Genomic DNA, 13,419 nt, shown 5'->3' on the forward strand with positions numbered 1-13,419 from the left:
TCTACCAAGAACAATACTGCTGTTTCTCTGCCTACTTGTGCCAATCTAGGACATGGTCTATTAACTGAGCCTAAGGATATTTGCACACAATGAAGTATACTGGATTACTAGCCATGTCTGTAAATAACACCACCATAGTTGAGAACAGAAAGAAAAACTGCTTGCACTACCCTTTTTCTACAAGACATGCAAAAGCATATGCTGTTTCTGTACAAATAACTGAGGTTTTTTTTTTTTACCAAATTATCAATGTGGACTCTACCACATTAAAGCCTCTAGATGCTCTTCACCATTCTACCCTTAGATTTATTATGAAAAAGTTGGCTTTGTTTTCCATTAGGCGGGAGCAACATTAGTATTTGTTGATTTACATAGCCCTTCTTCACAAATTACAGACTTCTATCACATCAAGTGGGAAGCAAGAGCTTACCAAACCTGCTCCCAGGACTGGATTGTTCACCTGGTTCCTCACATTAACTCTGACCTATGAAAGACTGATTTTAGTTTTGCTGCCGCTCAAACTTGGAATAGTCCAGGTTGTTCACTTTGAAAATTGATACACTTATGACCTTGGGGCAATTCAAGAATCAGATTTTAAATCTTACTACTTCATTTGATTGTAAATGTTTTGATTAACTATGAATGGATTGTACTGTATATGGTCTTTTTTAAAGTTTTTATTTATTGTAACTTGGCACCATTCTAAATGAGGGTCCATCCCTCAATATATCCCCAAGATTTAAACAAAGGTTGATTGATAATTGACTGATAATGCAAATGTACATTCTAATGCTACATGCTAATGCTATTGCTAGGGTCCTTTCACATGTAGCATTGGCATGTTAGCATTAGTGTGATACCATTACCATTAAGATCATTTGTAATTGTGATTTGTTAATTAGGTTTGTGAAATCTTATTTTGTCTTTTCTGATTTGTTAATTTGTTTTCTATTTTGTTAATTTGTTTTATGAAATGTTTATCGGTTGTCTAAGTTTGCTTTGTGAAATGTGATTGTGTTTAGCACTTCCAGGCCACTGTGGGTTATGATGGCAAAGCTTAAAAAAAAAAAAAACTTTTTCATGCATCAAACTGTTGATGGATGTAGGTGACCTTTAACTGAAAATGTATATGGCAAAATAAAATCTGGATTTTTTTTTAAACAAGGTCTTCGAGCAACATCAAATAAGTAAATAAGTAAAAGTAGCTAACAACTTTGACATAAAACAAATGTCACACACACACTCACAGACACCCTTAGTCAGTCCTGCCTAAATTGAAACCAGATGAAAACCCTATCTAGTTATTTAAGAGTGCACGCTTTTTCTACACCAGCCTATGTTCACGATGAATGGGGCCTGTGTGTGCTATATTCTGTGTTTGGGTTACATCATTCTGTTCTATGATTGTTGACCAGTTGTATTTACTTAGGCTAAAGTCCTTTGAGACATGCTTGTGATAAAGAGCTATATAAATAAATTAACTTGAACTTGTGTTTTCAGTTTCAGTTTTCACACCATCAATACTAAGCACGTTAAGTCTAGGATTATTTAGGGGACATAAAGGCAACATTAGTAAAGTTATCTCATACTGAATGCATAGCAACAGTGTTGGACAACCTGACTCACAATGGTATGCTCTGGAATTAAGTTTCTTTATATTACAATGCCAATGCACTAAATGGATGCCAACTGTTCCAACAACCACCAAACAGCTTTCATACAGTATGTGTTCATTCAGGAACTACATTTCTGGGGACAAAATGAAGCAATGACTGATGACATGATATTGTTTGGTCAGTGTGATAAATTATTAGACATAGGTCACAACTATCACTTTAGGGGGAACATTGGCCCTGAATGGATTTTTTTTTTTTAAAGATATGGCTTCAGATAAACTTCTGGGGATTTTTGCTTGACCTTCGCTCTCCATTGTGATGATTATACACTACAGGATCAAATTTCGACTCACCTAGGCTGAGGTATGATGAGTGCCACACCTTGCCACACCCAAATAATACCCAGGATTACATAAAAAGGTAGATTATGGGGGAAAGAAGTGGATGTATTACATAAACTGAGATGAAATTGGTGTGATTCATGTTCTAGAATGCAATGCAGCGTCAAACCATGGGCTATTTCAATTTCAAATACGCACTGGATCAACAGTCTGTCTACAGGAGTTCATATTTACTCCACCCTTTTGACTCATTAAATGAAGCCTCTTATAGCGCATTCTTAATGCTGAACAATGTGGTGCCTTGTCTGAATGCTGACATAAATACAAGCATGACTGTGCATCTTCCTAGAAAGACAATTGATTCTTTGAGCACGATCTGCCCCTCACTGTTTGCAGAAGCACCAGATACATCATGAGCTGTGATGGTGTAGGTGTGGTTGTGAAGTGCAGAGTGTTTATTTGCATGCGTTTGCTTCAGAGGAAGAGTTCATGTTAGCGTGACCATAAATTAGCCAAACTCATGCTGACTGGTGAGCCATGAAAGATTGAGTTCTAGCAGGGAAAAGCATGCACCAGGCCTTCTCTTTATCAAAATAGTTTATTTAGAAGCCTTTTGTCACAAAAGCAAGACAGATACATCTTGTCTCCAAGTGTCCCCGTTACATCTCTCATACTCGTGTCAACTAAAAATGTGAGACAAAACATTGGTTTATCACTTAAGAGCTAAGAAGAAAACAAAATGCTGTAGATTAAAAAAAAAAGCAATACTTCACATCACTGTCAAATTGTTTTCTATAATCATCATACACTTGAGAGAATCTGGTAACTCGCTATTATTGTACAAGGTATGACAGTGAACACTGCCCTACAACATAGAACACAGACCTAGAGTAGGAGGACGAGTCATTGGTTACGGCGGGCCCGCTGTGAACAAAGCGCGGGTGGGTGATCGTTCTCAGGGGCCGAATACAGACGCTCAGGTATTTGTGGTTTTGTACAAAGACGCCTGGTGAAGCCCCGCAGGCCGTCAGTTCATCAGTACCCAGCATTTACAGAACCGACAGAACCGTCACACCACTCCGCACAAAGCAAAAGGGGGAAAAAAGGAAACTTAAAAGAAGACGTGAGAGACCGAGACGATAAAAGGGGGCAGAGAAAGACAGACGACTGATAGTAGATTCAATGAGTATAAATTTATCTTATTCATCAAACGCACGACATGAGGAAGATTCTTCCTTTTCACTGACTGGACCGGAGTGAGTAGCGAGTGATGAAGTGCTACCATCCTGTATTCGGTATTGTAAAATCTACACAATGGGCACTCCATTCCAGAAACGTCCCCCCCCCCCCCACCAAATACCTTTGTTCGCTCCCACTTCTCAACAGCGAGGTAAACCGCGCCCTAAACATTCAAAGACTTACAAGAGGAGCAAAAGTAGGGCATGTGGGAGTGAACGACTCTCTAAAATGGAGCGCAGCCGAAACTTTCTCTGAGGGCAGACAAGCAGAAAATGGTTTCGTGGCAGCCACTTTTGTTCATGAACCACTTATACAACAGCCTTTATACATTGTGAACCAGAGAACATTTTTATACATGTCCAGTGAGATGCTACGCGTCATCACTGAAGGCGGGAGAAGAAAGGTAGGACTCGTCGGTAACCGCTCCATCCCATAACCCTCACTGTCGCCTCGGCAAACTAGGCCGTACAGGCAGGCAGACTCGCAGGCAGGCAAACGGGCGAGGAGCGGGTTTTTTTTATTTGGCGGGGATCTTCGCCCTCTTCCGGGCAATGGCGTCTTCGACGGCCTTCAGCTGTTTCAGCAGCTCCTCGCGACGTGACAGTGTGTTGCTGGGTTTGTTGGAGCCCGAGCCCGAGCCGGAAGCGGAGGCGGAGGCTGACCCGGCGGCTGAACCCGGGCCCGGGGCGGCAGGCTTGCCTGATGGCACCGCTGGGCCTTTCCCAGATGACTTGGGAGGCGGTGACAGGGGGCGTTTCCTAAAGAGAGATAGCATAACATGACTAACTAAAAATGAGGAAATGCCCTTTTATAAAAACAGTAGCGATCTAAATTACTGTAATTATCCAGTGCGGGTGTGGCAGTGTAAGAGTCCTATGATCTCATTATGCTTATGCTACTGTATTGAATATATATAGAGTATTACAGAATTTTTAGGTTGGCTAATAACTGAGAAAAGCAGCTTCTGTGAAAACCATTAACTTTGTGGCAATGTTTACTGAGTTGACCTTAATGGAGCCAACAGTGTTTTCTCTTTATTATAGCTGGTGGTTTGTTAATATGATTATTCTGTGTCTTCAATTTCACAGCACTTGGTGAATTTATAAAGTGCAAATATACAAAAATAGTTGTTGTTGGTGGTGGTGGTAGTAGTAGTAGTAGTAGTAATGGCAGTGGTAATAGCACAAATAGTAAAAGTAGTACTAGTAGTACTAAAGTAGTAGTTGTCGTCATAGTAGTAACAGTTGTATAGAGCATTTTGAATGTTTGAATGCTGTGTAGTTTGACATGTGCATAGAATAAGAGATGGTGTAATATCTCTGTGCTTCCACTTATGTGACATGTTCCTCATTTAGGCCAAAGACCTGTGGTCCGGCAAACTTCCTATTATGAAACCCCTAATGTGCTGGCCTGAGTAAACAAGATCACTGCTGGTGATAAGGACGATACGTCAGAAAAAAGTCGCCTTTAGAAATTCCTCACTGTAACAATCACTGTCCATTGTCCAGCTGCATTCCCTTAACTTTCCCTTCTATTGTTATATGCTGTTGGTGTGTTGAAGAAAAATACTGATATGTCACAGTCACAGCCCAGTAGCTGATTGTAAATGGTACAGCCTGACCATGCTGGTGACTGCACCGACCTGTCTCCCTGGGGCGGCATGGGCCGGGGACCCTGGCCTCTGGGTCGATCCATTCGAGGAGAGAGCGGGGGTCGGCCGGGCATCCTCCGATCGCGGCCTGAAAAAAAAACACCGAGACCAGAGTTTATGAAGCAATAAGGACTGAGTGGCTATGACATTTGGCTAGTGGCCAAGAGTTAGGTCACTCTACTGTGTTGTGGAGTCTATAGAATGCTATAATGGTTATAAAAGTTTTTTGTGACGTGTCTCTTAACTTCCACATTGGATGAAATGAATTAGGATGTGGGCTTGTGTGTCTGTATGTATTGGCGTTTGACTGATACAGGTTTTTGAAGACTGATACCAACTGAATCTACCAATATCTGATATTATGTGCTGATATACAATATCTTTCAATTGACCACATTGATCAAATGTCACATTAGGATCAATTTAGGATAAGGGTTCCCATAGACAACCTGTGTAGTAGTAATCAGTTATACAATAAAGATGTAATGAAACAAACTGCTTTATATCCATCACATCAGAAGTGGGCCACACTGACTGGATATCTGATTTTTAATAAGGGGCGAAGATCAGACCTGGTCTAACCCTAGTGTGTATGCGTGGAATGAGTAAGAGGGGTGTGTGCCGCAGTGGGCGTATGCGAGTGTGTTTGTTCACCTCTGTCTGGAGACATGGCCATTCTCTTGCTGAGAGGGGAGCCTGGCCTGTCTTTGTCTGAGGGCATGTATCGCTTCCTGTTGCCCCTGTCTCCCTGCTGCTGGAGAACAACGGACACAATGGGGCAAAGAAAGAAAGACGAAAGAGAGGAGATAAACAAAGACGTGGAGGGGAAACGAGCGACGGTGACAGCCAGGAGACAGGAAAATGAAGGGAAAAGACAAAAGAGATGACATATTTTAAAAGGTGGAACACGTTCATTCAATCAAGCCTTGATACTGTATGTTAATGGGGGTTACGCTGTTTGGTCTGTCCATTGTTTTAGGGGTTTTCAGGCATTTTCAAACTTTAGTCCGTTTCCTTTGGGTTTGCTTTGCTGAGTTGTTCCTTTGCAGCATTTACACACTGTGTATTGTTCATATCTTATCGTATCTGTTCATTTCAAACGGCAACATTTCCAAAAGTGACCCATAATTTATCAACCAAAACCATGTGGGAGCAGTCATTTACTTTATTGGTTAGAAGTTCGGTGTAGGAAAGAACTTCCTTCCAGGTTAAGTTTCTTAATGCTCCAGGATTGGTTGGGAGATTGAACAAGAAACCACTCTCTCAACAAGGTTTCAGTCTGAGTGATATGGTCCATACCCAAGTGCGAGTGCTGTGCTCTCATATGCAAATCCACCTAAGACCAGTTAGGTCTAAACCAATGCCTTTAAAGTCAAGGGATTCCCTGATGCCCTGGAAACTAAGTCAATGTTCTTCATAGTTATCCGTACATAAGATTATTTGTTGTGCCCCACCACAAAGAGATTCCACTAACTCAATAACATTAACAGTTCTTCCTGGGTTGCATGTAACTGTGTCTTTCTGCTCTTTGGCTCGGTATCTTACTCACTACAGCCACAACAACCTGCTTTTACAAAAACAACACTAATCATTTGTGCATCTGGTCACTCAAGTTTCACTGATAACACAAGAGGAATATATGAGGAGGAAGTCAAAGCGCAACTCGGACTCAGAATACCCAGAATCGATCAATCACTCTCAATGTGTCCCAACTGCCCTGGTCTCACAGCGTAAAACCCTCAAATGCTGGATGAGTAAGACTGAAAATTACTTTTACAGTCACCAAAAAGACAGCTTGCCTGGAATACCACTAACCCATATTCAATGAACTCAGAACCATCTAGTATAGAGCTGGAATGTCGCGTGGTACCGTTGGTACCATGTTAATTCAACCGAACTGGAAGCAGCTTAAGGGCCTGATCAAACAGGATGTGTTTTAGCAGCAGAGGGTGGGCTTTTTTCAGTTGTTTTCAATGTGAGCGAAGATTTTTGCGAGCTGCTTTTGCGTTGCTGGGCGGCTCATGTTTTTTCTGCACTAAGTGCTGCACGTTTTCGGAAGGGTGCGTACAGCGCCCCACGTTGAGAAAAGAGCGGAAAGGCACCCTAGGTCACTGTTGTTTTTTTCCTCTACTGTCCAATCAGATCAGTGGAGAGGCGGGACTTCTGCGGCAACTCTTGTAAACCATAAACATGGAGGAAAGACTAGTTGTCGCTGTTGCTGATCATCCGGACCCACAACTCTAGCTAACTCCTGACCAATCACAAGAGACCTGTACCCTCCCAGTGTCCTAATTCAACGATGAGGAGGAAAGAGTTCACAGAGGCAAAATCATTACAGATTTGGAAATGTAGGGCAGTGCACTGTCATGCTATATTATATGCAATGAGTAGGCGAAATAATGAACAAACTAGCCAGGTGTGTCAGGTCAAGCCAAAAATAACTTAACTTGTACAAAACATTGCACCATTGTTGTCACTGTCAACAGCACTGTCTGTGGTTTCTTCAGGCAGACTAGTCTTAACCACATGTGGCACAAAATTATGGAACATGTTGTCCATTTCCAGGATAAAGCTGTTACGTGTGCGGTCTTGAAGCTTTGACTTAAATTTCTTAAATTTTCAAAATGTCATCCATCATGTCCATTCTAGGAATGACTGAAGATGTGGACCCACAAAGAAACCAGCTTTTCTGACACTTTCTAAACCTTGGTAACGTTAGGGTTACCACACAATGGCGTGTTGCAAGGCTGGTGCTGCATACACTGCAGCACCTGCCCTTGTGTCATAAGGAATAAAAGTGCCCTTTTGATTTGTAACTTTTTTCCCCTTACACTTCCAACAAACGAACCCAGAAAGCACTTAAAACATGTTCTTTCCACACAATAACACTCGCACTGCAGTTACACATATCTTTAAATAGCTGTGATTGAGCAGTTCTCACAATATTTCAGTTATAATAGTCCATTTGATGCTTTTTTAGCGTTGCCGCCATGTTCAAGTCATACTGGAAGAAGCGGAAGAACAAGCTTTCGTTGCTTCAGTTTGAAAGTGTTCTCTATGTGTTTTTATTCACTGGAAGGCCCACATCCACAATTATTTGCATTTATGAATTTAAAATCAACCATAAACCAGATATTTCTCACATTTCATGAGTATGGCTGATTAGTGTGAGCCTAACTGATAATTGTGATTTTTAATACCTTGGACCGCCATCATCGGTGGATTCCCTGCTGTGTTTACTGCTTGTGTTGACGCACTTCGGCAATTTGTGACGCCATAATATCCTACTTGTAATTATCACTAGGAGGTTGACGTGAGCGGGTTTTCCCACTGCGCAGTTCGTATTTACAGAACATCTGATGAACGCAGCATCAACGTACTTGAACGGTCTTGAACTTACCTGTAAATGAGCTAATGTGAATTACAATGATATATCTGATCTAATAGTTTTCAGGCAGTGGGTAATCAGAAATTGGGTGTAGGCAGGTCCCATTGCAGTGTGAGGGTTGTGTTGACAGTTTTGGATTCAACTGAAATTGTGTTGCCCTGTGTGGGCAACACACTCCCTGCTAACTGGAGCTACATGAAGCTCTAGCTACAATGAAGTGAGTAAATTTGGAACACAATCAATCGTCATGATGGCAAAAACTAGGAAAATAAGGCCCAGGTTGAAAATAACCGGAATTATTATTGCTATGAAACTATGATCATTGTGACCCACTGGCCTCTCAGTGACCACAGCCAGTACAGTATTAATGATCAATTCATAAATTACTTATGGGAGCATTGGAGCAGCAACTGTATCCTTTAAAAAAATGAACAAAATGTGTTAAAGCACAACTGAAGGTGTGAAGTATAAAAGTGAAAAAGCATACTGCATCAAGCCTCTAAATTGTTGTATTTAATTACATACTATTGAATGAAGAGTTTAATACATATTACATTTTCAATTTGGGATAATTCCTAGCAATCAGAACCATACTAGACCCCTTTGTCTACAAGCTAGTTGGGGGTAATAAGGGCTTCAGTGCAGTGGGGCTTAGATGGAAGCGCTGATTTTGGGGAAGCAAAAAAACCCAAATAACCACTGTCACATGTTAGTGTCGACCCAGACTGAGCAAACAGCAAGTAGGCCTATTGTTACAACGTATCTATCACAGTTTTGTCTGAAGTGCCCTTTTTATAGCTTGGCAGCGGCTGCCCTTTTCTGCACGCCACCATTACCACATGGCATACCACGACAGCTCTATCCAGTTCCTAGCCTTCCTCAATGACTTGACAATTTTAGATAAACCTCCATAACAACACACTGACATTTGCTTAGGTGTGTCACAGGGTAAGACACAACTTTTTTCAGAGGGCATTTTTAGCCTCTCTGATCTGATTTTAAGGGCTATTTTGGTCCTTTGTGAGGGCCATGTTATTGAATTATGAAATAATAAATTTGCATATTGGCAATATACAGTATATAACACTCAAATTGTATCACTGAGATTTGTTTTATTGTATGGATGTAGTTATGTATGTTTTTGTGTTATTTTTAAATACCTTTTAAAAATAATCCATCCACTAATCCCATTTGCTTTACTCTACTCTATATTCTATATTTCTGTGCTGTATCCCAACTTGATTTCCCCATGGGGATCATTACAGTTTCATCATATCTAATCTTAACTTGTTGAGTGTGGTGCAGCAGTAGTTACCTTGTTGAGGAGGGTGAGTTTGATGTCTTTGTGGGAACCTGAACCCCCATAGCCTCCTGGAGGGCCCATGGCGCCGGGCGGGGGGTGCATGTGGTGGCCTCCCCTGCTACCAGGCCCTGATCTGGGCATGGGGTTGCCTCCTCTGGGGGGGATGCCAGACGGGTCCATCTTCCTGCGATCCTCCCTGAAGGGTTCCTCTTTCTTTGGTGGCCTCTCTGTGATGAGAGGAGAGCATGGGTACTAATGAACCACAAAGGTCCATTCAGAATTTTACATTTTTTCTATTTTTTATTTTCAATGACAATATTAAACTGATAAGTGTTTTGTGGACGCACAAAACTATTAATTAAGCATTAATAAAGGACGCAACTGTAGGACTTTGGGCTCTCTCCATTAGCCACCAGTTAAACTCTTGTTTTTAAACAAAATTTTAATGCTTCATCTTATCTTCAAAGTTCTAGCATGAGCTAGTGGGCTATTACACCTATAATAAAAGACCTGGACAGGTCAGTTCAGAATCTGGTTTCCTTACAGCATCTTTCATCTTGCACACTAGGGTCGTTTCTGTTTCAACTGGCATCTATTGATTTGGCTTGGCCCATGTACTTACTGCATGCTGCTTTAACGCGCATGCACACACACGTACACCTATGCAACATACATCTCTTTTGCTCTCTCTCTCCAACACCTCCACCCACATATCCACTCTGGACCCAAACTAACCCCTGGCCTTGTCCCTGCCGTGTGGTGGCCGGTCCCGCGGGGGGCCTCGCTCCTTGCGGGGGTGGCTGAGGGTGGGCGAGCGGGAGCTGGCGGAGGACACGGGGCTGGCCAGGTCGGCGTACATGTCGTCCGAATCGGCGCTGCGCACCGAGCTGCTGCTGGACGATGCCGACGAAACGGACGACACGCTGCTCACGCTCAGAGACCTGGGGCAAGAGAGGATAGGGTGGATGAGAGAGAGAGAGAGAGAGAGAGAGAGTTTCTTTGTTTTCTTTTTGCATTTGAATCATACATATTGATACAATGACATGACACACTGTATGAGTCCATACTGCAGAGAGAGAGAGAGAGAGAGAGAGAGAGAGAGAGAGAGAGAGAGAGAGAGAGAGAGAGAGAGAGAGAGAGAGAGAGAGAGAGAGAGAGAGAGAGAGAGAGAGAGAGATTTGCTTACACATGCAAACACACACACAAAATAGCATTTATCATACCTGGATTTCCTGGAGAGTCCACAAACAGAAAAAACAGCACATGGAAGCAAGAGAGGAGAGAGAGGGGAATCAATCCATGTCACACTTTGTATTCAGAATGACTCATCACACTGTGGGTACATTTATATTACATTTACATTTGAGTCATTTAGCTGACGCTTTTATCCAGAGCGACTTACAATGAGTGCAACAGAAAAATACACTTAAATTCCTAGATTAGCAAAAATTACAATAAGCAAATGGTGAGGAGTGCAAGCAGAGGTCAAGGTCATACCAGCCTAACAATATTCTTACAATAGAACCAGGGTGTCTGCAAGTTTCATCAAGCTAAATTTAAGGTTTTTAGGACCTTTCTGTTGCCTGTTAGAGTGACATATGAGACCAAATTCACAATTGCAATAAATGTGAAAATGAACTGTTGACCCGTCAGAATCTGCATGCCTGGAGTGAGTTTTTCAATTCATGAAACCAACCAATAACCAACGAATAAAACCTCTAAAAGTAAATGTAAGGCCTATAATGCTTTATTTCACCTTATTGAAGACCTTAGTGCTAGGAAAAGAAATAGAATAAGAGCTAAGGAAACAGGAAGGATTTTTTTTTAGTAAATTAACATTAAATGATCAGCATTCTAGCTTTCTGTCCAGTTTCCTTAACAGTGTATTATTAGAGCAAGGTATATTATGGAAAGCTGTGATTATTGTCTCATGCATAATTGATGTCAATGAGGGAGACATTAATTCCTCCACAAGTTAAGACTTCCTCAATGTTACGTATGAATAGAATATGTATGTGTATAGGGGTTGTGCACTTGTAAGTGTGTGTGTGTGTGCAATAGGGGTGTAATGGTACACAAATCATGTTTGAACCAGGCCGACTAGAGCGTACTGGCTGAGATAACAACATGATAACGACAATATGCGGCGCTTTGACAAAGTCGTCTCGGGTGGAAGTTGGACTTTTTTCAACTCAAGTTCCGCATACGCGCTTGGCAAGACGTAGGCTGCAACTATGTAATTCGTAGGGCGTGCCGAACCATAAGTCCTTTACCGAGTGGTTCAAAACAAATACCGTTACAGCCCAAGTGTGTGTGCACGTGCGTGTGTGCATACCGGGATTTTCTCGATCCAGAGCGCGAGCGTGAGAGGGAGTTGGATGAGGATCTGGATCTGGAGCTGGAACCAGTATAACTGCTGCCACTTCCACTAACACTCCCACTCACGGTCCGCCTGGGAGAGAGACAGTTGAAGGAATTATGGGCATACTTCTTGGGTGTTAATGCATACTGTTAAGGCATTAATTCTGTAATCATATTCATATTGTCATTGTCTTTTTTGACAATGTGTGTTTGTGACACACTACAAGACTGAGCAAACGATTGGGCATCACATCACACACTTAACGACTGCCATTCACAGATTTTGTTCACCTTACATCGTAGAGGAATGCACACTTGACAAGTTCGATTTGTTGAACACGACTACCCGAGTTCTAATGCCATGCAACACTCCAATCTGGAGAAACCACATGTTCATGTTGCAAAAATCCTGCCAATATTTCCTTTTCGTCTGAGGTACACGCCACAAGCTCCAATTAATGTTTAATGGGCTGGTCAATAGGCATAAGGTAGGAGAGTCTTAAAAACAGCCCAACTCTGTTAAGTCCAGGACAATCCAAGACTGGCTCTAGTTGAGTCCAACTCAAGACCGAGAACACAGCAGATAGTTGTTTACAAGATCAAAACTGCTATGATCATACTAGTCGGCTCTTTTTCCCCCGCAAAATTAAACACACTACAAAAAGAAAGAGAAATGGAGGAAAGGGCTGGGTATCGATTTCGATTCCGTTGCCAAATCAATGCTTTTTTAGTACTTTTCATGGAGGCAATCAACTGTATTGTAGGGACTACTTTGCAAAGTGCAAGTGTGTAAGCACTTTTATTTTGAAGTTCAGTTTCCATGCATGATGTGTTCCCACTGGGTAAAGATCTTAGCTAGTACAGAGACACGCAGAAAATCGGCTTTTTTCCATGCAATAAAAATAAGCCATGTCTACTTAAATCGGTTCAAGCTCTGTTTTGGCTAGATTGCTACAAACAGAGACAGTCAGCCACCTGCACCCAGTCGTTTTAGTGCTGTGCATCTCTGGTTTGTGCATGAATGCTCACCTCTGTAAAGGCTTGTTGTGGTTAGAGATTGGCTGCACCAGAACAATACAAAAGTATCGAAAGTTTAGCACCGTTTACTTCAACATGTTTCAATACTCTGTATTACCAATCAGGTTCGGTCTGTGCCAACAAAGTACCAACCTTCGGTCCAAGCCCCAGCGGACATCGAATATAGTACAAAAATATAATAAGTCTGAGTCTGAAATATGATCAAAAATTGGACTGGAGATAAAAATGGGCTGACAACATTCTACAAAGCTTGGGCGTATGAAACCATTTCAAAATCCCATTGAATGGAGTCAAAAATGCACGGTCAGCTAAAACAACATTGTTTTTCTTAGTTCTATTAAAAGCAAAAGGGGCAAAATGTCAAATGTTTGATCATAGAAGCCAGCAAACACAAAAAGCTAATGGAAGACATGAACGTGGAGGAATATATTATGAGTATAGTGGCATTAATAATTTTAATTATGCCATTTTACAGGGTTACA

General features: G+C 41.7%; 1 protein-coding gene across 1 annotated transcript in view; it reads right to left on the reverse strand.

The window, feature by feature from the left end:
- Nucleotides 1-2,542: 2,542 nt before the first annotated feature.
- The window catches only part of zc3h18 (zinc finger CCCH-type containing 18), a 34,872-nt gene continuing 23,995 nt past the window's right edge, over nt 2,543-13,419 (reverse strand). The window contains exons 15-21 of the mRNA XM_071919364.2: nt 11,874-11,990; nt 10,762-10,770; nt 10,274-10,479; nt 9,551-9,765; nt 5,502-5,601; nt 4,839-4,935; nt 2,543-3,954 (exon numbers count right to left, since the gene is read on the reverse strand). Coding sequence (XP_071775465.2) covers nt 3,714-3,954; nt 4,839-4,935; nt 5,502-5,601; nt 9,551-9,765; nt 10,274-10,479; nt 10,762-10,770; nt 11,874-11,990 — 985 coding nt within the window. The 3' untranslated portion in view covers nt 2,543-3,713. The remainder of the gene's footprint in view (nt 3,955-4,838; nt 4,936-5,501; nt 5,602-9,550; nt 9,766-10,273; nt 10,480-10,761; nt 10,771-11,873; nt 11,991-13,419) is intronic.

The sequence above is a fragment of the Centroberyx gerrardi genome, chromosome 4, assembly GCF_048128805.1.
Source record: "Centroberyx gerrardi isolate f3 chromosome 4, fCenGer3.hap1.cur.20231027, whole genome shotgun sequence".
Lineage (NCBI taxonomy): Eukaryota > Metazoa > Chordata > Actinopteri > Beryciformes > Berycidae > Centroberyx > Centroberyx gerrardi.